This window comes from Triturus cristatus, chromosome 3_1 (genome assembly GCF_964204655.1).
Source record: "Triturus cristatus chromosome 3_1, aTriCri1.1, whole genome shotgun sequence".
NCBI lineage: Eukaryota > Metazoa > Chordata > Amphibia > Caudata > Salamandridae > Triturus > Triturus cristatus.
In genome coordinates, this window is record NC_140583.1 from 654,512,627 (window position 1) to 654,539,846 (window position 27,220).

Here is a 27,220-nt window from a genome sequence, read left to right on the forward strand (position 1 = left end):
TCATCCAGAGGCTCTGGGATGAAAAGGGCCCCTTCAAGGTCTAAAGAATAGGAAGGACTACACCAACTCCACCCCCCAACCACCCTGAGTGATGAATGTGGCAAACACCCAGGAGAGTGTGATGATGGGAAGCCCTTAGTTGGAGGGGAAATTGGAGGAGGAGAGGATGGAAATGGGAAGGGAAAGAAACATGATCTAGTTGGAAGCAGGCTAGTGCCCCAATCCTGGTGATTCCTGGCCATGGGAGGTGGTTCAGGCTTCAAGGCGAAGCCTCCTCAAAAGTCTGTTTGATCTTGTGAGGAACAGTGCCCAGAGCCTTGAGATGAGGCTGTGCTAAGATCCTGCAAGTCTGGGGATGGATTCGGATCGCTTCTGCTTGACATCAAATTCCTGCCGCAGGTGCGGCAAGATCGGCTGCTCCTGTTCATCGAAGAACCGAGCTGTAGAAGTAAGCCTCTTTGGTGCTGAAGATAGCTTCCACGCTGCCAGAAAAGATTGAGTTTTTGGATACGAGGCCGGTCAGCGCTGAGGAAGTTTCTGGACCTTAGTTTGGCTTTAGGGCCATTAGTGGTGTCGGAACCAATGTGTGGAGGGTGTCGTCGGTGCCGGATGCAGGGTCTTTAGTGGCAGTTACAGTGTCGAAGGCTGGATCGCTGTTGGACCCAAAGTCTTGCGTCGGTTCCAACCATGGCCTTATGGGCTAAATGACTGACCCATTCAAGGGCAGTGCTCGGCCTCAGAGCGGTGTTGGTGGTACTCACAGATGATTTACTCTTTGGATGGACTTTGATGACTTGAGGTATTCAGTCTCAGACAGCAAGATTGGCCTGCTTGGCCAAGGGTTCTGGTTTTTCTTCCACCTAGATGTTGTGGTCCCCGAACAGCTCAGGGGTATCCCCCCTGGTTGATGCCCTATTGTGCGTCAAGCGAAACGCTGTTCGCATAGGACGCTTGTGAGACAGGAGGCGCAGGAGGCCTCATTGTGCTCCGGGGAGAGACAGGTTGCAAACCTGATGGAGGTCTGTCCTGGGGTACATAGCACTACACTGTGGGCAGTACAGGAAAGAGGTCCTTTTCATTACAGTTACACCATTCTCAAGGACAGAAGATGATGGTTGAAGGTCCTGAGGTGCATGTTCCGAGAAGGGGTTCAGAAGAATCCAGTAAGTGAGCATCATGGTGTCTTTTTTTTTTCTTATGGGTTTAGAGAAGCTTGAAAGTGAGTGAGAAACACAGAGCCCCGGAGCTCTGTTCAAACACGGCCCAATCCATTGGCGGAAAAAAAAAAGATTCTAACAATGGAACCAATGCAAAAACACATTACCAGTAATAGGTGGAGTCCCTGCACCTAGATATTCAAAGCCTTCTTCTAAGAAAAACAAGTTGCAAACATTTGAGCCCAACACTAGACATGCCACACATACATATATACGCAGATACACACACACACACACATCTGCAGCTCCCCCAACAATAACGTTTTACAAACACATAGCAAGATAAAACAAGCACTGAAGGCCAAAAGGCTGGAGCCAAAGCTAGACCTATTGGTTTTGCCAATGAAGATCTGATATGAACTCAAAATCATAGAACTCGCTTTCTACACTATGTCTAAAAAAGCGTTAACCAAGAAATGGGATGGGTCAAATGTGTGTCAAATTATCACAACCCAGGAACAGAACGTACCAGCAGTGGGAGTCAGCAATACTCCTCAAACCCAGATCAAGAGATGAGTAATGCTAACAGCAGCTAGCAAGAGAGAAATGGTTCTGCAAAGAGAAACCAAGAGATAAAGAATGAACAGCCTTGCAGTTTACTTGGAGGCTGTGTTACTGTTATCCTAGGCAGAAAAAATTAGGAGCTTGAACCAGCCATGTTAACATGTCATGGCAAGTTCAGCTATGTGCTTAAGAATCTGCTTTTTAATTAAATAAGGGGGATAAAATCCCATGGATACAAAGAAAAGATGATCCCTCTTAAAAGTAATATGGAGATCAAAGTACACCCCTTCCCTTGTGTGAGAGCGCTTGAAGTTAACCCACCCTTTCAGTGAGAACATTAAGAAAGCACCTCTAACTGAAGTGACTGGTTAAACACCTCTGTCACTCCAATAGCACTACTGGAAAAAGAATGAATGAGGGAAACAAGGAGGACCTTCAACTGAATCATGTAGATTGGCTTCAAGGAGAAACAAGCATTGGCATAGCCAATAGGTCTCGTCTTTGGGACCTTATAAGTGTTTAGCCATGAAGCATATTATCCTGGGTGCTGTGCCACCAGGGATTGAAGAGCTAGAGGAGAAAATCCAGTCAGGAAGAGTCAATAAATGGGGTGGGGGAGACAGAGGAAGAGAGAAAGGTAGAGGAAAACAGAAAGGAAGAGAGAGAGTTTGTGGGAGAAGGAAAGTATCAGGTGAGAGAGATGAGATGCAAAGGTGATAATTGATGCATAATGAATATGCTACTTACCAGTATGCATCTGTTCTTGGCATGTAGGGCTGCTGACATTCATATCTGTGCATAGATCGCCGCCTAGTGTTGGGTCCGGATGTTTGCACGTTGTTGTCCTGGAAGAGTCTTCGAAGTATCCTTGGATAGGTGACTCCTCCCCTGGACTACAGTGCGCATGGGCATCCTCTCCATCCTCAGATTGTTTTTCGCCATTGTGGCAGTGATGGAGTAGATACAGAAAGTGATGACCATGCTTACAGTAATTCTGAGAGCTGCAGCTGCTACAGGCGCTGGGGAGGAGGGAGGGCGATATGAATGTCAGCAGCCCTGCATGCCAAGAACAGATGCATACTGGTAAGTAGCATATTCAGTTCGAGGCATGTGGGCTGCTGAATTCATATCTGTGCATAGAATACATAGCAGTGCCCTCTATTAGCGGCGGCTACCAGTGCCAGCTGCAGCGGTCTGAAAAAGAGTTTTGAGAACAGCCTGTCCTACAGCTGCCTGCTGTTTTGATTGCACATCTACACAATAGTGTTTGGTAAATGTATGTGTAGTGGACCAGGTGGCTGCTCTACATATATCATGCAGGGGAATGTTTCCTAGGAAAGCCATGGAGGCCCCTAACTTACGTGTTGAGTGGGCTCGTGGGGGAATCGTTAATGTGCGTTTAGCCTTTTGATAGCAAATTTGAATACATTTAACGATCCATCTGGCTATACCTGCTTTGGAGATAGCGTTACCTTTGTGGTGTGGCGCAAAGGCAACGAAAAGTTGTTTTGTCTTCCTAAAGATCTTAGTCCTGTCGATATAATACATAAGGGCTCTCTTCACGTCTAGTGTATGGAGTGCTCTTTCTGCGACAGTTTGTGGGTTTTGAAAGAAAACAAGCAGTTCAATAGTCTGATTCATGTGGAACTGCGATACCACCTTGGGCATGAATTTGGGGTTGGTACGTAGTACGACCCTGTTGGCGTGAACCTGTATAAATGGCTCTTGAACGGTTAGTGCCTGGAGTTCACTAACTCTTCTTAAAGAGGTGATCGCTACTAGGAAAGCTACTTTCCAGGTAAGAAATTGAAGCTCGCACGAGTGTAGAGGTTCAAAGGGTGGACCCATCAGGCGTGTGAGGACCAAGTTGAGGTTCCACATTGGAGCCGGTGGGTGGCTTGGTGGAATGACTCGTTTGAGTCCCTCCAAGAATGCTTTGATGGCAGGCACTCTGAATAGAGAGAGGTGCTGCCTAGTCTGCAGATAGGCTGATATTGCGGTCAAATGGACACGTATAGAGGTGTACGCCAGATTGCATCGGTATAGGTGTAAGAGGTAACAAATTATGTTTTGTATGGATGCGTCTAGCGGGTTAATGTCATTATTAGTACAATAAATGACGAACCTTTTCCATTTGGCTGCATAGCAAGCTCTGGTAGTGGGTCTCCTGGCCTCCTTAATGATGTCCATACAGTCAGGTGGCAGGTTTAGGTAGCCAAACTCTAGGACTTCAGGAGCCAGATTGCCAGGTTCAGCTGTTGCGGATCTGGGTGCTGAATCTCTCCATGGTTCTGCGTCAAATGCGCGGGTTTGATCCGCAGCCTTTGATGCGGCACCACGGAAAGCTCGAGAAAGGTGGTGTACCACGGCTGGCGTGCCCACGTTGGAGCAACCAGGACGAGTGTCAGTGAGTGTTGTCTGAGTTTGCGTGCCACCAGCGGTATCAGTGGTGCTGGGGGAAAAGCGTACGCAAATCTGCCGGACCAGTTCATCCATATCGCATTGCCCTGCGACTGCGGATGTGGGAACCTGGCGGCAAAGCTTTGGCATTTTGCGTTTTCGCTTGTGGCGAATAGGTCTATGTCTGGGTGACCCCACTGTTGGAAGTACGGTTGGAGAACTGACGGATGTAGCTCCCACTCGTGCATCTGGTGGCTGTGTCTGCTGAGCAGATCCGCCATCTGGTTGTCCTTGCCGGGGAGGTGTTCTGCCATGAGGAACATGTTCCTCTGAATGGCCCACTTCCACATGCTCTGAGCCAGATGAGACAACTGTGGAGAGTGTGTTCCTCCCTGCTTCTGTATGTAGTACATGGCGGTCATGTTGTCCGTCCGGATCAACACGACTTTGTTGCACAAGTGTACTTTGAATGCTTTCATAGCCAGGAAGATTGCCATCAGTTCTAGAAGGTTGATGTGCATCTTCTTTTGTTGTGTTGTCCATAGTCCCTGCACTGTGTAGTGGAGTACATGAGCTCCCCATCCCTGGAGAGACGCGTCCGCTGTCAGTATTATTTGTGGAACAGGCTCTTGGAACGGTCGGCCCTTTCAAAGGTTTTGTGGATTCCACCAATGCAGAGAGTTGTATGCCCGACCGCTCACCAACACTAGGTCTTTCAGCTGTCCTTGTGCCTGATTCCACTGACGTGCTAAGCACTCCTGAAGCGGGCGCATATGTAGTCTCGCGTGTGGGACTATGAAAATGCAGGAGGCCATCATGCCTATCAACTGCATGAACACTCGCACAGGAAGGGAGTGTTGGGGTTTGAACTTGGAAATCAGCATTTGCATGCTGTTGATCCTCACTAAATTTGGCTGAGCTGTGGCCGCCAGAGTGTCTATAGTCGCACCTAGGTACTGTTGTACGTGTGCGGGCTGGAGATGGGATTTTGGGTAATTTAGTGAGAATCCCAGACTGTGAAGGAGGTGAATGGTGCGGGACATGTGGCTGGCACATTGCTGGGCCGACTTTGCTTGAACGAGCCAGTCGTCCAGGTAACGTGTATGTGCTGCCTCCGTAGATGTGCCGCCACAGTAGCTAGGCACTTTGTGAAAACCCTGGGTGCTGTTGTCACGCCGAAGGGAAGGACTTTGAATTGGTAATGCTGCCCCTGAACAGTGAACCTGAGGTATTTTTTGTGTGAGGGGTGAATGGGTATGTGGAAATACGCATCCTTGAGGTCCAGTGTGGCCAGGAAGTCTCCCTGTTTGAGCAGCGGGAGGACTTGCTGTAAAGTGAGCATGTGAAAATGCTCGGAGAGAATGTAGCGGTTCAGGGGTCTCAGGTCTAATATAGGTCTGAGTGACCCGTCCTTTTTTGGTATTAAAAAGTACAGGGAGTACACCCCCGTACCCTGCTCGTGGACGGGTACGACCTCTATTGCGCCTTTTAGTAGCATGCTTAGCACCTCCTGCTGTAAGAGCGTTAAGTGCTCTGAGGACATAGGACGGTGTTTTGGAGGTATTGTGGGTGGAGTTGAGGTTAATTCTAGGCAGTAACCGTATTTGATAATGTCTTTGACCCACCTGTCCGTGGTGATGGAGTTCCACGTGGACAGGAACCTTTGTAGCCTTCCCCCGACAGGTGTTAGGTGGTCGGGAGGAAGGGAGAGGGCGTCACTGTTTGTTCTTGGGGGAGGACCTGGTGTTGCCGTAACCGCGTCCTCTGCCCTTTGTGCTTGAGCCACGATAACCACCCCGGGTGTTTTTATCGTAGGTGCTTTGTGTGTTGCCTTTGTTGTAGGTTTGCTGTGACCCCTGTCCTCTACCTGCTCCTCTATTTCCGGGGCGACGAAAGGAGCCGCTCCGAAAGGACTGCGTTTGAAGAGCCCCCATGGACTTTGCAGTGTCCGTGTCCTTTATTATTTTCTCTAGGGTGGTGTCAACCTCCGGCCCAAATAAGTAGTCGGGGTTGACAGGCTGGTTGAGGATGTTATTTTGCACCTCAGGTTTGAATCCGGAGATTCGCAACCAGGCGTGTCATCGCAACATGACGCTAGTGTTTATGGCTCTGGCAGCTGTATCTGCGGCATCCAGTGCACACTTGATGGATGCGTTTGTGAGGAGTTGTCCCTCCCTGATGAGGATCTCTGCACCTTCTTTGAATTGGTCAGGGAGATGTTGGAGTAATTGTTCTAGTGTGTCGTAGTGTGCTCGATCGTAGCGGGCGAGGAGCGCCCGAGTATTGGCAATACGCCATATATTAGCTGCCTGGGCCGCAACCCGTTTGCCGGAGGTCTCTAGCACCTTGGACTCTTTATCCGGGGGAGGAGCATCACCTGTTTGCGAGTGTGCCCGTTTGCGAGCATTCGCAACTACAATGGAATCTAGAGGTAACTGGCCTCTAATGTAGGTAGGGTCCCCAGGCGCCGACCTGTATTTTTTGTCGATTCTGGGGTTTATTACTCTTGCCCTGGTGGGTTCTTTGAAGATGTCCTTTGCTGGTTTGAGGACACCCTTTAACATTGGTAGAGTTTTTATATTCCTTTCTGAGGATGCGAAAGTGTCCATGAGAAAGTCGTCCTCCACGGTGTCAGAGTGGAGTTGCACCCCATGATTGGCCGCAGCACGTTCAATTAGGGCGTTGAATGCGGCAGTGTCCTCTGTGGGAGATGTTTTTGCTCCATAGAGTTGCGGGTCCTGTGTATCCATAGGTGCACCCGAGTCTACAGGGTCATCTCAAGCTTGGTCGGGGTCCTGTTGGCCTTCAGGGTCCATCTCTCCGGGGTAGGGGACGTGGTCACCCATGTAGTCCTCCAAAACGTCAGTGTCGGAGTGTGTGGGAGAGAAGGACTGTGGATCCTGGTAAAAGGAGTGGAGAGGTTCGGAAAGAACTGGTTCCGAAGTCACCGGCAGCTTTTTCTTAAGCGGGATCCGGTAGGAGTCCAAAGCTGACTCTGAAGTTATTCTCCTTTTGTGGAGCACCATCCTGTCGGCGTCGATGACATGTGACGGAGACTACTCCGCAGGAGAGCGTTCGGCAGGCGTGAACGTGGTGTGGGTGACCCGTGTTCTGATCTGGAACAGTTTTGGGGCCGTGGATGGCGGCAGGCCAAAAGTGATATTGGTCGGTGCCGAAGAGGTCGATGGAGCTTTTATCGGCTCGGAGCCTGACGTGTCCTGGAGGACTGCTTTGTGTTTGGTGCGTTGCGTAGCAACGGTCCGCACCTGGAGTGCCATCGAGCCCTTCGTGCCGGCCGTTTCCGTAGAGGCGGGCGTGGACTTCTTCGGTGCCGGCGAGTCATCGAGTCGAGGGGCCGCAACGGCCGTCGACGTCTTTGATGAGTGTGCCTTTGGTGGTGCTGTCGAAGCGGGGTGCGACGCAGCAGGCAGTTTGACCTTTGGGGTCGGAGCAGATTGTGTCGGTGCCGGTAGCCGAAGAGGTTTGGTGGCACCGAAGCTCTTTTTCCGTGTGTCGGCGCCCACGTCGGCTGCTGCAAGCTCGGCACCAAAATCTCGTTTGGTGCGGTCGGCGCCGACGGGTTTTGCTGGCGTCGAAGGTGTGGTGGGCCTCGATCCGACCAGCGTTACTTTCGGTTTCTGGTGAACCAATGCGGCTTTCGGTTTCGAAGAAGGGAAACCAGCCTTTTTGGGTAGTAATGGATGCCGCTGAATGTCCGAGGCCGGGCCAGAAGGCGGGGCCGAAGAACTGCGGGATAGGTCTTGGGTAAGGCCCAAAGGCGATCCCTCGACCGGGTCCATAGACTGGCTCACTGGGATATCCTCAGTCTGTACGGGTAGGCCTGGCTCGTCACCGGAGCTACTCTCTTCGGCCCCTAAGGCCTCATTGTAGTCTCCTACCTCGGTGTCGGCTTCATCTCTGGAAAAGAGTTGTTCTTCGACGTCTTCCGATACGGAGTCGTGTTCGGAAGCGGGGCTGGAGGGTAGGTTCTCCACGTCTTCGACATCTTCGTCTTCGGCGCTGAAGATGTTGGCTGGGGCCGGTGCCGCTTGCTGCGCTTCGAGTCTTGCTGCTCGTCGATTCCGAAGAGTCTTCTTGGATCGGAATCGGGCACAGGCCATACATGTAGATTCGTCGTGATCCGGTGAAAGGCATTTGTTGCACACCGGATGGACGTCGATATGGGGATATTTCGCATTGCATACCGGACACCGCTTGAATGGTGTCCTCGATTCCATCGTCGATGAAGGGTCGATGGTCGGGGAAAATGCGAAAAAGTTGGTTCTGGAAGTTAGTAAACTAATATACTATCGATACCGATCGGGAACAGTACCGACGCAAACTAAAGGCCTTTTGGCCTGTAAAAAGGTTTTCCTAACTTGAGTCAAGATAAGCACATCCGAAACCAATGGCGGAAAAAAACAATCTGAGGATGGAGAGGATGCCCATGCGCACTATAGTCCAGGGGAGGAGTCACCTATCCAAGGATACTTCGAAGACTCTTCCAGGACAACAACGTGCAAACATCCGGACCCAACACTAGGCGGCGATCTATGCACAGATATGAATTCAGCAGCCCACATGCCTCGAACTGTGTGAGAACACCAACCAGGCCTGGCTTTCACCAAACACCACTTTGCATTATGGGACTTGCAGTCCCACAATTACACAGGGAGGCTTGCAACTACAAGCCAGGCAATACAGAAGGACTGGGAATAAAAAAAATTTTAAAAAACAGGATTGGGTCAGGAAGAGGAATGACTATCCCAATAACACGACTACTGACTGATCAACTCGCAGAAGTGATGACTCGATCGACGAAGCAGATCAGACTATATCTTTTGCTGAGCTCTTTTTATATCACAAACTGCGTGCAGCGTGTCGCGCCTTATGGGACGGCTTCCCTGCAGCTCCTCCACCGCAGCCTGCGCTGGAAAAGGTGTTGAAATCTTCCAGAATACTTATAACACGCATTTACACCCAAATGCAAAACACACCCGTTGGTGAAACCTAAATCCCTCCAGTGTTGGAATAGCGAGCTCGCCACTCCACTGAGTGAGGCCCAGTGGGAGTTCTGTTCCGGGCAGCTCACTGAGCTCTCCCCAAATTATAGGCTATGTTTGATCCACTTTAAATACTTGCATAGGTTCTATAGGACACCTGTGAGTTTGTGTCGTATGAAGCTCAGGGAAGACGAGAGTTGCTGGCGCTGCAGATGCACTCCAGCCTCATTTCTGCATGTGGCGTGGGACTGCCCACAGATAGCCAAATTCTGGTCCAAAATTTTTGCAGCAGTGAACCACATCATTGGTAGAACTGATGTCCCGTCCCCAGCACTGGGCCTATTGGGGTATGTCAAAGGCACTCTGCCTGAGCAGCGTAAATTACATGCACTCCTCCTACTCTTTGCCAAACGACAGGTTGCAATACACTGGGGGAGACAGAGGGTGCCCTCAATCAAGGGTTGGATAAATGATGTAACGTACAGCCACACACAACTGAGTACGTTTTGGGAACTTATGCCCCCGTCCTCGAGGGCCCGTAACATATGGGAACCTTTTTTGACCGGGGCTCAAGGTCAGCTTGGGTCTTCGTCGCTTGCACACACTATGGCGGAAACAGTTGTGGTATGAGCCTTATGTTTCCTGTCTCTTTCTCTATTTACTGTTTTACACCTTTATTACCCATAGGTAAGGCCTGATTGTTCCTTTCTGAGTCATGCACCCTCCACAGAACGTAAAATAACATCATGCTCTATGCTGTAGGTTGATGCCTGAAGTTGTGGAAACTGTACCTGTTTTACTGTGTGGTATAGGTGCTTCACTCGCTGTCATTACCAAAACGTGGTCATATTTCGACCAGGACGGCTGTATTATCTGAGTTGCTGTAACACCATGCTGGCTTTTTGTGTTTATTTTGATAAAATTTCATGAATAGAAAAAAAAAAACATTAAAAAAAAAGTCGAGTGCCCAGTATTGCTTCAATACTCTAAGTTTGTCACGAAGGCCTTACTATAACATACTTCAGGCACGAAGAACTGCGGTACTGCAATCTTGTCCCCTGGCTGAAGTATTTGCAGGCATAGTCTTTACATTAGCTGGGCTAAATCTGAACTCAGGTGGACTGTCCTGCAGAGTCAGTTTGCCCAGTGAGTTATTTGCTTGTATATTATACTGTGTTCTGCTACGTGGTGTTTCTGACACTTGCAAAGACTGTTTGTTGCAAGTAAACTCACAGTACTGCTAAAGCGTGGATCACTTTTACCTTGTGCCATTATTTTCTCAATGTTTTCAGGTTGTAATGAACAAAACAAAGCCTAGAAAATGCAAAATTCCAGTGTAAAATGTTTCTTCCCACTACGTTCCTCCTCGATCTCCCTTCGCACTTGAGGTCCTGCAAATTTGGAAGCGAGAAACTGCGGGTCTTGCATTCATTTACAAAACTCAACTGGCTGCAGATAAGTGGAGTGCAGTTTTAGTGAAGGTAGAGTTTATTTATAACATTCACGAGATCTTTAAATGTAATAGTTCCATAGTTCTACTGTAGTGCAGTATGTCTCGGCTAACTAGGTACCTTATTTCAAGAGACTAATTTTGACCCTTAACTGGGTTACCTCTTAAACAGTGGCATGATTCAATGTCTTTCTGAGAATCCTGTACTTTTTTACAAGCTGCTCCTTGTTCACAGTGCATTCACTGAGGCTGGAATGTACTGTGAAAAACCATAATGTACTAAGAGCTTGGACATGCATCTCCCAGACTTTAGCCCAAGAGCCCAAAAGACAATCCCCCTTATGTTTCTTGTACCAGAAAGAAAATTGGTTCCCCCTATTTGCTGTTCGTACAACATCTACCTATAAAAATAGAGGTAAAGCCATGGTCTCTTGGAGTAAGATCCATCCAGTGCATAACTTTAAAAAACAATTTCCACAGCAAAAACAGAGGCCAATAACAGAACACTGATTTTATTCTCAGCTCCAAAAACCGTTTCGAAATTGGTGACTTTGCATGAGATTGACTGGTACACCTTTTGGACTTCTTCAGCTATTGTGGAGCAGAGAAGTGTTTCCTTTGGATGCTTGGTTGCGGATTATGACCCACACTGCCCCCACTTTGAAACAAGTCTTTCCAGCTGGGATTTTCTCCCACTGACTGTTGTGAACAATTTGTCTTGACTCCATTCTCAGCCTGACTGCAACTGAGGTTTCCCAGCTTTCTATGTTGCCTTGAATTTCGCAACTTCCACTGTTCATCTGCATGAATCGTCCCCCCCTCCCCCTCCCCCTCCCCCCCCCCCCCCCCCCCCCAACAGCCAAGATCAGAATGATGAGGCCACATTGTTTCTTGCCAACATTTGCTCCGTGGTTGGCAAGTATTATTGAGTAGTGGCTCAGGAAAGCGCATTCATTGTCAGAGTCTAGGTAAAATGGAGTTGTTGGTAACTTATCGGCTTCTGTAATTGAAGATATGGGCACATTTAGAACATATACATGGATAAGGGACTGGGAGGAGACTTCAAAGCTATCAGTATAACTCTGCCTTGAGAAAAGGACTGTTTGCAAAGTGAAATTTACTTTTATTCTCCTTTGACGCATACTTCTTAAACAAATTATACTCTTAACTTTTTTGGAGCAAAACGGTGAAGCAACATTTCTTATGCCCTACATTTGAAGTTGAGGTCTGTGTGTTCAGGTGGTCCTGTCAGGTATGACAAACATCACCATCTATTTAAGGTACTACTTTGATCTATGCTGGTCGGTTTTGCCATCTGAGAAGTATTATGGCTTCATGTGAAGACTCTTGCCAAGTAGGACCATCTGGGCAGCCGATCTTCCCAGATGTGACTTCAATAGGCGCCCTGCATGATCCTCAAATCTGTCAGTGGCAGTTGACTGGTACCAGAGTCATGTCATTTCACCTAAATTAATTCACACAGAAGCTAAGAAACCGACCCATAACCTATTTAACAGGAAGGCTTTGATGTTTTCTGGCAGTTGGTTGCAGACATCCAAGGTGCTAGCTGAGGGCCATCTTTTCCACTCTAGAAGCTTTTATCAAGGAGAGCAGAAAAATTTGCTGTTGTGCCTTCTTTTTTTGTTAACTATTATTATTTTTATTTTTCACTATAATTTGACTTTTCAAAAGACAGTACTTGGTCCTTAAAGAGCTATTTGAAATTGTGGAGCTTTTGACCAGGTGAGACCTATATATTTGTAGAATATTCAGGATATATTTATGAAATTAAAACTCACAACAAAACTAAGCAGCACAACAAGCCATGATCTAACAGGTGATCTAAAGGTCAATGGACAAGTTCATTTTATACCACATTCTTCTGAGGTTAACTTTTTGTTACATGAAAGCGAAAACTGACACTTAAAGAAAATAAAATTCAAATATTGTGCTCGAGTACCCATATCAGCATCAAATAGCCTACACTCTGGGACTGACCCTGGTCAGGTATCACTAGGCATATCACCCTTACACACCTTTCTTGTGGATCTTCCAGGTTAGTGACATCCGGGCCCTCGTGGCCAGTGTCCGAAAATCTCGCAACCATCACTAGCCAATGCTGGTACCAGAATATTTTCAATTCCAGACCTCATTGTGATAGTTTGTGAGACTTTATTACTTACCACCTACAGCAATCGAAAGCCGGCCAGAGGGATACTATGGCCACTGCTATTCGCCTTTGTGCCAGTCACCACTGTTCCATAAACTTAACGTTGATGAACAAATCCACCCAGTTCTCATAACCCTTTGGAACATGCCCTCATTTACAACCATAGGTGAGGAATAAACCTCAGCTTTCTTAAGTCAGTTAATGCATTTGGCGAAACAAGAATGAAGTTTCCTGATGGACATGTTCAAAGCCCTGATGCGTGCCTGCATCTAGGTCACTTCCTCAGAATCTTTGCAAACCAGGCAACTTTATCCTTGTGGGGAAATGACGTGCAGTCAACCTCGCTCTTGCGGCTTCTCTTTCAGGACCAACTCCTTGCATGATGACTATTTCATCAATAACCCTTTGACTATATCCAAGAGCGGGGGCTGTTCACAATCGAACACTTTCAGAGCAGTTGCTCAAGTGTGGAAACAAATTCCTCCTTTACAGAAACAATGGGCCTGCTTGGCCAGTGTGCATGTCGCCATTTTATTGAGCCACTCAGTTGTCCTCCTTTCAAAAATGTGACTGAACACCTAAATACATTCACCTTACTTAGTAAAAAGAAAGGAAAGTAAGCATAATTGCCAAGACTCTGAGCTATCTACTCCCAGAGAGGCTATATTTCTTGCAGCATCCTGGGACCTTCTTGCCTTGCTCAAACCGACCCCTTTCACTGGGGCTCTTGTTTTTAATTATTGTGTGATTAAACTTGCTGGGTCAACCTGAGCCTTTTCTAATACCAGGAAGGAAACTTTTGTAAAGTGAACGCGAGCTTCCATCATTGCGCGGTGAAACTTCTTAAAATGAAGGCATCTCTGTGAAGCCAAGTAGAGCGACCCTGTCCCAGGTCCTGAAAGACCCCCTCGGAGTGATGTCATCAGGGAGATCCTATGTGCCAGATTCGTATCCTGGAGGCTGTGTCAGGTACTGGCTGGAGGTGGACGCAATATAGTTCTCGAACCACCCAAGCGTTGTAGTCCTTTTCAAGTGGCGACGAGGAGGGGAAGACTCGAGGAACGCTGAATGTATAGGGATTGTCAGGGACAGCACTATGGCACTTTCACCCACGACTTACACGTGCCTTGTGACAGGGTGCACAGAAGTGGACTTAGGGAGCAATTTTGTTTTTTCCAAATAGCATTACAGGCAGAAAAGATTTCTCACCTGTAACTTTGGTGTTCGAAAGATACATCTATCACACCTTGTACGCAACCGGACTTCATTACCCTTGCACGGACATGTGCTCTAGTGATATTAACAGATATATATATATATATATATATATATATAAAGTAATGATGGTTTGCAAGCTAGGCAAAATGGTAGTTGCTTTGCTGATCAGCGACTCAAAAAACCGGATGATGGCATCAAAACCCCATATGGATTCTGGGATATCCAGTCAGTTATAAATGCCTAATGACAGACATTCGTTAGTGAGCGACTTCAAACATATTTCATTTTTTGAGGCAGTCGGCCACAAAGTGGTAGAAGACTGTACGTTAAAAAAAAAAAAAAAAAATTAGGACCTGTAAGAAACTGCCATGCAAATAACGTGTGCACCATTTGTGTATGGTGATTGTAGTGTTATGATTGGGTTCAGTGGATACCTCTAAACATACTAAATATGCTTCATCAAATTTTGACACAGTGGCACTCCTGTGCCACAATCTCAATGGAAATAAAGCGTTTACTTAACTAGCCTCGGAAACTTTGTTTCAGTGATTTCATCTGCATCCTTATTGTGTTTATTCTGATGGTGACTGGTACTTATTCTGTCTGGGCCAGGCATGACGGAAATACTTTTTAAAACGACGAAAGGGTCTATATTTTCAATTTGGCTATGATTAGAGCGAGCGGAGTGCTTAGATGATGCTACCAGTACCACTGAGACAGCTCAAACAAGCAGCCACAAAAGTGATCACAACCACCATCTGTTTCCAATTAACGTGACCTTGAGACAGGTAAATGTAAACCAGCGCGGGCGCGATAATTTGAAACAGATGGCTCAGCTGCTCGCTCACGCAAGGTGGAGGCTGTACACGCACAAGTACTCATTGGAAACAGTGCAGTACATGCACGAGTTTTCCAAAAGTACAGACCAATTCCAAGAGGTCATCTCCTTAGCTGCTGCGCTAGGCTCGACCTAAAAAAGGGGAATTTGTGAATTTTGTTTTTTCAACTGGCCCAACAAATCATTAGAAAGAGCAAATATGCTGGGCAACAAAAGCATCCCCACAAAAAGGAAAATCGAAAACATTTGAGAAACTGGCCACTGGTTAAGTGACAGGGCAGTCAGGAGTTTTAAACTGTAAATGCTTCATCCAACAATACAAAAAGAAAACACAGCAAACTCACCTGTATTTCAATGATGTCAAGATACTCATCACTGAAGAACCTCCTTGCGCTAATCAACAATTACTGCTATTTAATAAGATGTAAGCATAACTGGCAGTGTCTCAGCCCCCATCATGGTTTTTTAAAATATAAAATAAGCAGTTTATTAAAAGAAAAACTATACATCGCACTCGTCCATCTTCAACCGACAAAAGCCATCAGAGTACATTTTTCTCACAATCACAATATCCATTCCCATGACATCTTTTTAGAGAGCAAATGATGCGTGCTACTTTATACAGTGATATGACTTCTAGTACTGTGCACTTAGTTGCATACCAGCTCACAAAAGGAAAAAAAAGTAAGTTACAGTTGTTACAGCAAAACCAAGGTGAAGAGCCTTGCCTGAGAATGGTGTCCCTCATGGCAGGCACTTAAATACAAAATATTAATTACTCTAATGTTGGCACGTAACTACCAAAACTGATTGCACTTCAAAAATGACTGCATGCTCACTGGAGTTTTCAGTAGTTGAATTACCTGACGAGACGTTTTTTAGGGTCCAGTATATTCAATAACTTGTCTGCATAGACCTTCTTTGAAGCAGTAAATAAAATTATCTGTACATAAAAGATAAATATAATCAGCGAAAATTAAACTCAAGATATCTTTACTCTCCAAATAATGACAGTAATTCGGACTCCCCCTCCTCCCCCCCCCCCCCCCACACACATTCAGATAACAGGCTCAGTGTCACTTACTTAGCCCCTTTGACTGATTTAGGGTAAAAGGATTTTATGGCCATAGAATGGTTAAGAATGTACAGGTCTGAGATTTTCAATAAGCATGAGTGTGCAATCCAAGTTGCAAAGAATCACATACACATCTGTGGGTATTGCAACAACTAAAACTACATGTTTTGCAGTTGACATCTGTGTGGACTGGAGGAAACATTAAGCTCATCTAGAGAACTATTTCTTATTACAACTTTAATTGCACATAATAAAGCACATCAAATACAGTAGTGTCCTTTGGACAGAGAACAAGCTGAAACAAAGGTAGAGGGTATCTTAAAACTAAAAATTATAATAACACTCTTAGTTACAAGGTAAACAGCTGCACAATTTATCAACTATCTATGAAGCCACCTTATAGCTAATTCTCACAATTTTTTTCACCCTGTTCTGATCTTTCAGTAAAAATGACTTTGGCTCCCAAATATCGTGTGGTCTTGCTGCAGGCCAGAATGTTTCCACCATATCATTGCTTTGAATCATATTGTGGATCCAATCTTTAAATCAAGGGAGTAGAATTCCATACCTCGCTTTCCAAAAGAATGCGAGGAGATAGCTCAGTTCTTTATTTAAAAAAGTGTCTGACATCCATCTTCAACTGTCCAAAGATGTCAAGAGCAACTCCTTACTTGGGGTTTCCTAATCAGCAAATGAACCAGCCTAAACAAGAACTTTGTAACAGAGGGAATAGTCTTGATTTAACACCCACTATGTCTCTCTGGCCAACTATTGACCTCTCCACCTTTTTCACTATTCTGCAAGCTATCTTAATTAGGCTTCCCACTGGATCATCTACCACCCTCCAAACTTTGCCTACTGGATCCAATACTATTACATATGATGGTTGATCTCCTGAATACTTTGTTACGTGAGGGCCTTGTAAGCTATGGTGCTTCCACTCCTAAAAATCATGAATCTGGATGTGTAGGAAGCTGGCTCTGTATATACTATACCTAAGTGAGGTATAGCGTGCACAGAGTCCAGTGGAACCCCAAAAGTAGGCAGAGGTAAAGTTATATAGCACCTCAATCTCTATTTGTGGTAGTGTGGTCGAGCAGTATGGCAGTATCATTTGTTGTACACACTCAATCAGCAAATGAATTCACACACTCAAAGACTGCACTTCAGACCAATTGTTTTTGTATGAAAATATTTTTAGTTATTTTATTTTCTAGAACCAAGCAAGCCTGGCACAGGTATGCAATAAATACTTTACAGTAGTAATGCAGTTTGAAATTGTAATTGTATATGTACTTTGTTTTGACTTACAGTATGGTTGCAAAGAAATGCAATACTTTGTAAATACAGAACATAGACTTGAATGGGCTTTTCAGTAAAATACCAGGTAAGTTACTTTTTAGATTACTTTTCTTACTCAGAGTAGTATACCTGGATACTACTCTGGGACATTTCCTGTAAACAGATAAGTAAAATCATTTTGGCTAAATGGTACAATTTTAACAAGCTCCACACTTGGAAACTTTCCCAAGAAAAACAGTCAATGTTATCCTATGGAGGAAAGGAAAATGCTACTTACCAGTATGCATCTGTTCTTGGCATGTAGAGCTGCAGATTCACACACTGTGCATAGAGAGCCATCTGGTGTTGGGACCGGATGTTTGCACTTTGTTGTTGTATTGGAAGAAGTCTTTGGAAGTCACAAGATGGGCGACTCCTCCTTTAGGCAATAGTGCGCATAGGCATCAACGCCATCTTCAGATTGTATTTTTGCCAGGAAGGGAAATGGAGTTTTGTAAGAAACAGAAATAGATGCCCATGTATGTTGTATCTAATTAAGATAATATTGGAACAGACAAAGGTAGCCGGGGAGGCGTGTGTGTATCTGCAGCTCTACATGCCAAGAACAGATGCATACTGGTAAGTAGCATTTTTCGATCGAGGCATATGAGCTGCAGATCACACACCGTGCATAGATTGCATAGCAGTACTCCTCAGTGGCGACCACCAGTATCTGTTGCAGTAGTTTGAAATAGTGTTTTGAGTACAGCCTGGCCCACACTAGCTTGTTGTTTTGCCTGCACATCTACACAATAGTGTTTTGTGAATGTGTGCGGTGTAGACCATGTAGCTGCTTTGCAGAGATCTAAGGGAATGTTCCTTAAAGATTCCATTGAAGCCCCTATTTTGCGGGTAGAGTGGGCTTTAGGGGAAATTGATAGTGCACGTTTTGCTTTGTGATAGCAAATTTGTATACATTTGACAATCCACCTTGCAATCCCAGACTTTGATATGAGATTGTCTCTATGTGGTGGTGAGAAGGATACAAAAATTTGTTTTGCAAAAAGGTTCTGTCAATATAGCAAAGGAGTGCTCTTTTTACGTCTAGTGTACGAAGAGCTCTTTCTGCTACTGTTTGTGGTTGCGAGTAGAACACTGGCAACTCAACAGATTGGTTGAGATGGAAAGGAGAGATAATTTTAGGAAGGAATTTGGTATTGGTCCTGAGAACCACTTTGTTATGATGGAGTTGTAAAAATGGTTCTTGAATAGTTAGTGCCTGAAGCTCACTGACTCTTCTAAGATGTAATGGCCACAAGGAAAGCGACTTTCCATGTAAAAAATTGCATCTCGCATTTATGCAGAGATTCAAATGGAGGACCCATTAGTCTTGTGAGGACGATGTTTAGATTCCACACTGGCGAGAGTGGTACCCTGGGAGGAATTATTCTTTTGAGGCCTTCCATAAATGCTTTAATGGCAGGTACCCTAAACAATGACAGATGTCTGTTTTGTAGGTAAGCTGCTATGGCAGCGAGATGTAATCTAATCGATGTGTATGCTAGATTACAACTTTGAAGATGCAGCAGGTAACATATGATGTGTTGAGTAGAGGCATCTAAAGGATTGATGGTGTTGTTACAGGATATAACAAATCTTTTCCACTTGGCTGCATAGCAGGCTCTAGTGGTGGGGAGCCTAGCCTCTTTGATAACGTTCATACAATCAGGTGGAAGATTGAGGTAACCAAATTCTAGGACTTCGGGAGCCAGATTGCCAGGTTGAGCTGTGCTGGATCTGGATGTCTGATCTCTCCATGGTTCTGTGTTAAGAGCTGCAGGGAGAGGTGTCGTTTTTGGTGCAGGACTACTGTCTGGCCCATGTTGGAGCAACTAGGATCAGTGTTCGTGACTGTTGTTGCAACTCGCGCACCGCTAATGGTATGAGTGGTAGAGGCGGAAAAGCGTACGCAAATCTGCCTGACCAATTCATCCATATCGCATTGCCTTTGGACAATGGGTGTGGTTATCTGGCGGCAAAGCTTGGGCATTGTGTCTTGTGATGTGGAGCGAAGAGATCTATTTCTGGCTGCCCCCACATTTGGAATAACGGTTGAAGAACTTGTGGATGAAGTTCCCACTCATGAATCTGTTGTGTCCGACGGCTTAACAGACCTGCCATGTGATTTTGAATTCCTGGAAGATGTTGGGCTACAAGGAAAATGTTTTGAGGAATAGGCCACCTCCATATGCTCTGTGCTAGGAGAGAGCTGCAGAGTGCGTCCCCCTCTGCTTTTGTAAATAGCACATTGCTGTCATATTGTCGGTGCGGACTAAGACAGCTTTGCCTGATATCTGTTTCTGGAATGATTTTAATGCCAGAAAGATTGCTAGTAACTTCAAATGGTTGATGTGGAGTAGTTTTTGCTGAGGTGTCCATGTGCCCTGTATGGTGTGATGAAGTAGATGAGCTCCCCAGCCGGTGAGCAATGAGCCTGCTGTTAGCACAATCTGTGGAACCGGCTCTAGGAACAGTCGCCCTTTGGAAAGGTTTTGGGTGTTCCACCACTGCAGAGAGCGATGTGTGCAGCCGTCCACCAACACCAGATCTATAAGCTGACCTTGAGCTTGGTTCCACTGACGTGCCAAGCATTCCTCTAAGGGGCGCATCTGGAGTCTTGCATGAGGTACTATGAATATGCAAGAGGCCATCATCCCTATTAGTTGCATGAACACTCGAGCTGGATGGGAGTGTTGTGTCTGGAATTTTGTTATAAGGGTTTGCATGCTTGCTAGCCTGGCTGGACTGGGATATGCAAGGTCTTTTGAGGTGTCTATTGTGGCACCTAGATATTGTTGGATGTGGGATGGTTGGAGGTGAGACTTTGTGAGGTTTATGGTAAACCCTAAGTCGTGAAGTAGTTTGATTGTGGTGTGTGTGTGATTTACACACTGGGTATGCGACTTGGCCTTTATGAGCCAGTCGTCTAAATATGGGAAGAAATGGATTGGTTGTCTTCTTAAGTGGGCTGCTGCCACTGCCAGAGACTCTGGGTCCTGTGATGACTCCGAATGGGAAAACCTTGAACTGGTAATCCGGACCGTCAACTACAAACCAGAGATATTTCCTGTGAGCAGGGTGAATGGGAACGTGGAAGTAGGCGTCCTTGAGATCTAAGTTGGCAAGGAAGTCGTCTTGTTTGAGTAGAGGAAGGACCTGTTGAAGAGTAATCATAAGAAAGTGGTCTGAATGCATGTAGAGGTTTAACGGTCTGAGGTCCAAGATGGGTCTCAGGGTTCTGTCCTTCTTTGGAATGAGAAAGTACAGGGAGTAAAACCCCTGTGTTTTGGTGATGCAGGGGGAACTGGTTCTATTGCATGTTTTTGTAGGAGGGAAAGCACCTCCTGTTTTAAGAGCGTTAAGTGCTCTTTTGACATTGGGCGCAGTCTGGGTGGTATGTTTGGGGGAGTTGAGGTGAGTTCTAGGCAATAACTGGATTGGATGATTTGTCTCACCCACCTGTCCGTGGTGATGGTGTTCCAGACAGGTAGGAATCTTTTTTCATCTTTTCCAAAGATGAATCTACACTAGGCCCAAATAAGTGTTCCTGGTCAAACGGTTGGTTTAATATTGTAGTTTGGACTTCGGGTATGAAGCCCGAAATGCGTAGCCACGCATGTCTACGTAAAAGGACACTGGTATTAATAGCTCGGGATGCTATGTCTGCAGCATCCAGAGCGCAACGAATGGAGGTATTAGTTATGAGTTTGCCTTCCTGGATGAGATCATTGGCTCTATATTGATCTGGAAGGTGTTGTAGTAGGGTCTCTAGCTCGTCAGTGTGCCCTATCGTACCTAGCCAGCAAAGCCTGTGTGTTGGCAATTCTCCATATGTTGGCTGCTTGGGACGCTGCTCTTACCAGATGCGTCCAACAATTTTGACTCCTTATCAGGAGGTGGAGCATCGCCAGTGGTTTGGGAGTTAACCCTTTTCCTGGTGTTGGAGACTACTAAGAATCCAAGGGTAGTTGCCCATTTAATGTAAACCGGGTCAGTTGGGGCAGATTTGTACTTATTTTCGACCCTGGGGTTAATTGCTCTGGCCCTTACAGGATCTTTAAACACTTCAGGAGCGTGTTTGATTACCCCTTTTAGCATTGGGAGAATGGAAGTGGACCTTTGAGATGGTGCAAAAGTGTCCATGAGGAAATCCTCTTCTACAGGGTCTGTATGCAAATTCACACCGTGGTATTCTGCAGCTCCGTGTATAAGCAGAGTGAACCCTATAGTGTCTTCTGGAGGGGATGGTCTAGATGGGTAGATATCATCTTGTGGTGCATTAGGGACATCAGGTATGCCATAATCTTCCCATGGGTCCTCTGGGGAGTTGGGGTGACTAGGTTCCCCTAAAGGGTCAGTATCCCCTTCCTCCCCTGAGGTGTCATCATCCTGTAGTGGTGGAGATTGTGAGGGTACTGGAGATGGGTTAGGAGAGATGTGGTGTGGAGGAGGAGGTGGAGAAGGAATTCTCAAAGCAGAAGTGGCAATGTCTCTTCTTTGGGCGTGGAGCTAGTACAGGTTTTCCATTTTCCTTGCCCTGGAGTGAGGTCATCGAAGTTGTCGGTGTCGGAGGCGCTTATGTTGCCCTCTTCGATCTGCTCCTGCTCCGGTACATTGGTGCCTTCTTGGAAGATATCGTCCGGTATCGATGTTTAAGATCGAGCCATGCTTCTTCGAGCTCGATGATCCCGAATTGTTTTCTTAGAGCGGAAAGAGGCACAAGCTGGACAGTCTTTGGACTCGTGCTCTGGCGAAAGGCGGAGGTTACACACCTCGTGAAGATCGGCGTGTGGAAACTTGGATCCATATTGAGGACACTTTTTGAAAGGAGTCCTTTCCATGAGTCAAAGGCCTAATGGCGCAGCGAGGCCCGAAGGCCAGTGACGACGAACAGTCAAAGAATTCAAGTTTGGAGTGATGCGTGTCGAATGGGAAACGCGATCGAAACAATAGCGAAGAAAGGGTGAAGGATTGCGTGTCGAAAGGTAGAACGGTAACGACACCGAACTGGAGCGTGAAGAACACATCCGAGCCCGATGGCAGGGAAAAAACAATCTGAAGATTGAGTCGATGCCCATGCGCACTATTGTTAAAAGGAGGAGTCACCTATCTCGTGACTTCCAAAGACTTCTTCCAATACAACAACAAAGTACAAACATCCGGGCCCAACACCAGATGGCGATCTATGCACAGTGTGTGATCTGCAGCTCATATGCCTCGAACATAGTGTTATCGGTTTTGAGTTAAGAATTTGGTAGTGGTAGTTAAGGTTCTGGGGGTAGACTCGGGGGTCCCCCAGGGTCAAGGATGCACTCTAGTTACACCCTCAGCAGCATTAGGGCGGCCAGGTGCAGAGTGCTGAGGCCTAACGTTATCCAATGGGGGATAGGGGCCTCCGGTTGGGGGCCGCTAGTGAGCAGGCCACTTGGTTGTGGGAGCCAAGCTCCTGGTGTTAGGCTCAGGGCAATGGGGGATCCAGTTTAGCACACAAAGCCACCTGCAATCAATCAATCAATGAATTTGTAAAGCGCACTACCTACCCGTGAGGGTCTCAAGGCGCTGTGGGGAGTGGGGTGCCGCTACTGCTCGAAGAGCCAGGTCGAGGAGTCTTCTGAAGGTGAGCAGATCTTGGGTCTGCTGTAGGTGGGTAGGGAGGGTGTTCCAGGTTTTGGCGGCGAGGAAGGAGAAGGATCTGCCGCCGGAGGTCGTTCGTTGGATGTGGGGGGACAGCGGCGAGGGCGATGCTGGCGGAGCGGATCTGGCGGGTGGGGGTGTAGAAGCAGAGTCTGCTGTTGAGGTAGGCTGGTCTGGTATTGTGGAGTACCTTGTGTGCGTGGGTGAGGAGCTTGAAGGTGATCCTCTTGTCGACGGGGAGCCAGTGTAGGTCTTTCAGGTGAGGGGTGATGTGGCTGCGGCGAGGGACGTTGAGGATCAGTCGGGCGGAGGAGTTTTGGATGCGTTGCAGTCGTTGCAGGTGTTTGGCCGGGATTCTTGCATACAGTGCGTTGCCGTAGTCTAGCCTGCTGCTGACAAGGGCCTGTGTCATCGCTCTTCTTGTTTCGGTGGGGATCCACTTGTAGATCCTGCAGAGCATGCGGAGGGTGTTGTAGCAGGAGGAGGAGATGGCGTTGACCTGCCTCGACATGGAAAGGGAGGAGTCGAGGATGATTCCCAGGTTGCGTGCGTGGTCAGTGGGTGTCTGTGCTGTTCCCAGCGCGGTCGGCCACCAGGAGTTGTCCCAGGTTGAGGGGGGTCGGACCGAGGATGAGGATCACCAGCTTATCTGAGTTCAGCTTCAGTCGGCTGCTCCTCATCCATTCGGCAACGGCCTTCAATCCCTCGTGGCGGTTGATTTTGGCTGTGTGCGGGTCCTCGGTGAGGGAGAAGATGAGCTGGGTGTCGTTGGCGTAGGAGATGATGTTGAGGTCATGCTGGCGGGCAACTTGTGCGAGGGGGGCCATGTAGACGTTGAACAGTGTCGGGCTGAGTGATGAGCCTTGGGGTACGCCGCAGATGATGTCGGTGGTTTTGGATCGGAAGGATGGGAGGCGGGCGCTCTGTGTTCTGCCGGAGAGGAATGATGTAGTCCAGTCGAGGGCCTTCTCTTGGATTCCAGCTTCTTGGAGGCATGTCTTTAGGGTGCGATGGCAGACCGTTTCGAAGGCGGCTGACAGGTCCAGGAGGATCAGGGCTGATGTTTTGCCGTGGTCTAGTTGGCGTCTGATGTCGTCTGTGACGGCAATCAGAGCTGTCTCGGTGCCGTGGTTTATTCTGAATCCAGACTGGGACGGGTCTAAGATGATGTTGTCCTCGAGGTAGCGGGTCAATTGTGTGTTGAAGATTTTCTGGATGACCTTCGCCGTAAATGGGAGCAGGGAGATGGGCCGGAAGTTCTTTAGGTCCTTGGGGTCCGCCTTGGGCTTAAGAAGGGCGTGGATCTCGGCGTGCTTCTAGCTTTCCGGGAATGTGGCTGTCTCGAGGGAGAGGTTGATGACCTTCCGTAGTTGGGGTGCGATGGCTGCGTCTGCTCTGTTGAATACGTAGCGTGGGCAGGGGTCTGACGGTGATCCTGAGTGGATGGAGCTCATGACCTTGCGTGTCTCGTCATCGTTGACGTTGGTCCAGGAGGTCAGGCCGTTGATGCGGGTGGAGTTGGGCGGGTGGGGATTGGTGTTGTCGGGGTGGTCGAGATGTTGAAGCTGCCGTGGATGTCAGTGATCTTGCGGTGGAAGAAGGTAGCCAGCGAGTCGCACAGTTCCTGTGAGGGCGGGATGTAGTCGGTGTTGGCGCTGGGGTTGGAGAGTTCCTTCACGATACTGAAGAGCTCTTTGCTGTTGTGTGCGTTGTTGTCCAGGCGGGTTTTGAAGGAAGATCCCTTGGCTAATCTGATGAGGTGGTGATGCCTGCGGATGGCATTCTTGTGGGCTGCGTGGCTGTCCGGTGTAGGTTCCTGGAGCCATGTCTTCTCCAGCTTCCGGCATGCTCGTTTGGAGGTCAGTAGCTCTTCGGTGAACCAGGAGGCTTTCTTGCTGGTGCGGCTGTTTTGGGGTTTCTTGAGCTGGGCGAGGGTGTTGGCGCAGTCGGTGATCCCTTGCCTGAGGTTGCGTGCTGCGTCATCTGGGTCGGTGGGTTCTGGGCGAGGGTGGTGGTCAGCTGGTTTTCGGTGACTGCTCCAGCAGCGGCGGGGCAGCTGTTTGGTGCGGTGGGTTTCTTGAAGATGAAGTGGACGCAGCGGTGGTCGGTCCAGTGGAGTTCGGTGGTGTGTTCGAAGGAGACGTGGGTGCTTGTGGTGAAGATTGGGTCAAGCGTGTGGCCGGCGGTGTGGGTGGGTTCTGTGACGAGTTGTTTGAGGCAGAGGTTGGCGAGGTTGTCGATCAGGGTGACTGAGTTGGCGTAGTTGTTCTCGAGATGAAAGTTCAGGTCCCCGAGGAGGATGTAGTCCGTGGAGGAGAGTGCGTGGAGGAGAGTGCGTGGGTGCTAGCGAGGTCGGCGATGGAGTCGCTGAACTGAGCCCGGGGTGTCTGAAGACGAGTGTTCCTCTTAGGGTGGTGATGGGGTCGTGTGGATCTGGAAGTGCAGGTGTTCGGCGGTGTTGAGGGTGTCGTCTGAGTGGGTGGAGACCTTGAGGCTGGACTTGTGGACGATGGCTATTCTTCCTCTGATTCCGTTGGTGCGTACTTTGTGGGAGATCTTGTAGCCGTCTGGGACAGCTATGGCGATGTCGGGCGCCGAGGAGTCGTTCCACCAGGTCTCGATCAGGAAGGCAATATCTGGGGCGGAGGTGTCAAGCAGGTCCCAGAGCTCGACGGCGTGTTTGCATGTGGAGCGGGTGTTCAGGAGTATACAGCGGAGGTGGTTGGGTCCGGTCTTCGGGGGTTTTGTGACTGTCGCAGGTGAGGCTGCAGGTGCGGCAGGAGAAAGGTCCGTGGGTGCGTTTCGGGGCGGCCTGGAAGCAGCAGTGGTTTCGTCCGTTGTTGAGTGCGTGGAGGGTGCTAGTGTCGCAGCACAGTCTGGCGTCGTCGTAGCATAGTCTGGCGTCGTCGTGGCTGTTGCGCTGTCCAGGGGTTCTGGCGCTGGGCGCGGTCCAGGCGTGGACGGGAGCAAACAGGCTTGCCTGAGGCGCGCCAGCGGCACAGCCGCACAGCAGCCTCCATAAGTAGGGAGGTGGGAGGGAGAATCAGCTGGGAGGAGGGTGGGAAACAGCCAATGGGAGCAGGGGGCGGGGCCGCAGGGGACGCAGCGGCGGGAAAGGCGAAGGGAAAGGAAGAGAAGGGGACGGGGACGCAGGGGGGGCGGCGGCGGCAGGAGGGGGGCAGCGAGAGCGGGGACACTGGCAGGCAGAGAAGAAAAAAAGAAACAAACACAGGCACAGTGAAAAGAATACAAATGTGATACAGTAGTTAAACAGCACAGTCCAAACAATACCAAGAGCAACAAGCAGCAGCCCAGGGGGGCCTCGAACACTGGAGCACTGACTCAGCAGCAGCGGGGAGGGGCGCAGGCAGGTGGAGCTGCACGGTGTAGGGAGCAACCGGCCTCAACCAAGGTCAAGTGTCGCCCTGCAGTGGTGCTGGGTGCTATTTTGGTGTCGGGTGCCCTGTGGTTTTCAAAGGGGGTATTCATTCTTGGTCTTCAGCTGAAGGCTCGGTCCAGGAAGACTTCCAGGAGGAACCAACAGCTGGTTCAAAAAGAGAATTCACAATTTAAAGGTCATGTGCATTACCTACAATGGTGGGAAGCACATGGTGTTTCTGAAATACACCTCACACACCAAAAGTGAGTTAAAAAATACCTAGCTCTTGTGGATTAGAAAAATGTAATATTCCGTTGAGCCGGTATTATTAAAAAGGTGGGTATGTTGCTTCAATGTGCAATGCCTCCTGTGTGCGTCGAAATGTTTCGAAGCATGCTGCTTCTTCAGGACAGGTTTCCGATCCCTTCTGCTCTCACATAACTGTTTTGAAAATGTCAAATTGTTATAAAAGTGATATACGTATAGGTAATCAATACTACGTGAATAAAAGACAGACTTGTCTTAAACGAGGGGGACAAATGCCTGTATTCGCACTACGATCCAGGACACTGCCTCGCTCGAATGTCTCCTCCCCGCGGGTCCACTTCGAAACATGCCTCCAACCCACCTTTTTAATAATACCGGCACAACGGAATATTAAATTTTTCTAATCCACAAGAGCTAGGTATTTAACTCACTTTTTTACTCACCCCTGACCCTTTTCACTCACTCATTCCTACACCACACAGTTTGTGACATCAGTGCTCCCACGTATCCGTAGGTCGTAGCATGCCCCGTCCCGCAGCGGGGCGGGAAGACCCCTATGATGAAGCATGACACCAAGGGCCCTTTTGGTGTGTGAGGGGTATTTAGGAAACACTATGAGCTTCCCACCATTGTAGGTAATGCACATGACTTTTAAGTCGTGAATTTTCTATTTGAACCTCCTGAGGGTGGATCCTATTGTTTATGATACACTTTAAGAGGAGGA

At 47.9% G+C, this 27,220-nt stretch overlaps 1 protein-coding gene across 3 annotated transcripts in view; it reads right to left on the reverse strand.

The window, feature by feature from the left end:
- The window catches only part of CTDSPL2 (CTD small phosphatase like 2), a 471,093-nt gene that overhangs the window by 216,829 nt on the left and 227,044 nt on the right, over positions 1-27,220 (reverse strand). For all 3 annotated transcript variants that reach the window (XR_014978858.1, XM_085644683.1, XM_085644684.1), the window contains exon 10: positions 15,664-15,743. Coding sequence is in view for 2 of the 3 variants with exons in the window: in XM_085644683.1 (XP_085500809.1) it covers positions 15,664-15,743 (80 nt within the window). In the remaining variant the exon portion in view is untranslated. The remainder of the gene's footprint in view (positions 1-15,663; positions 15,744-27,220) is intronic.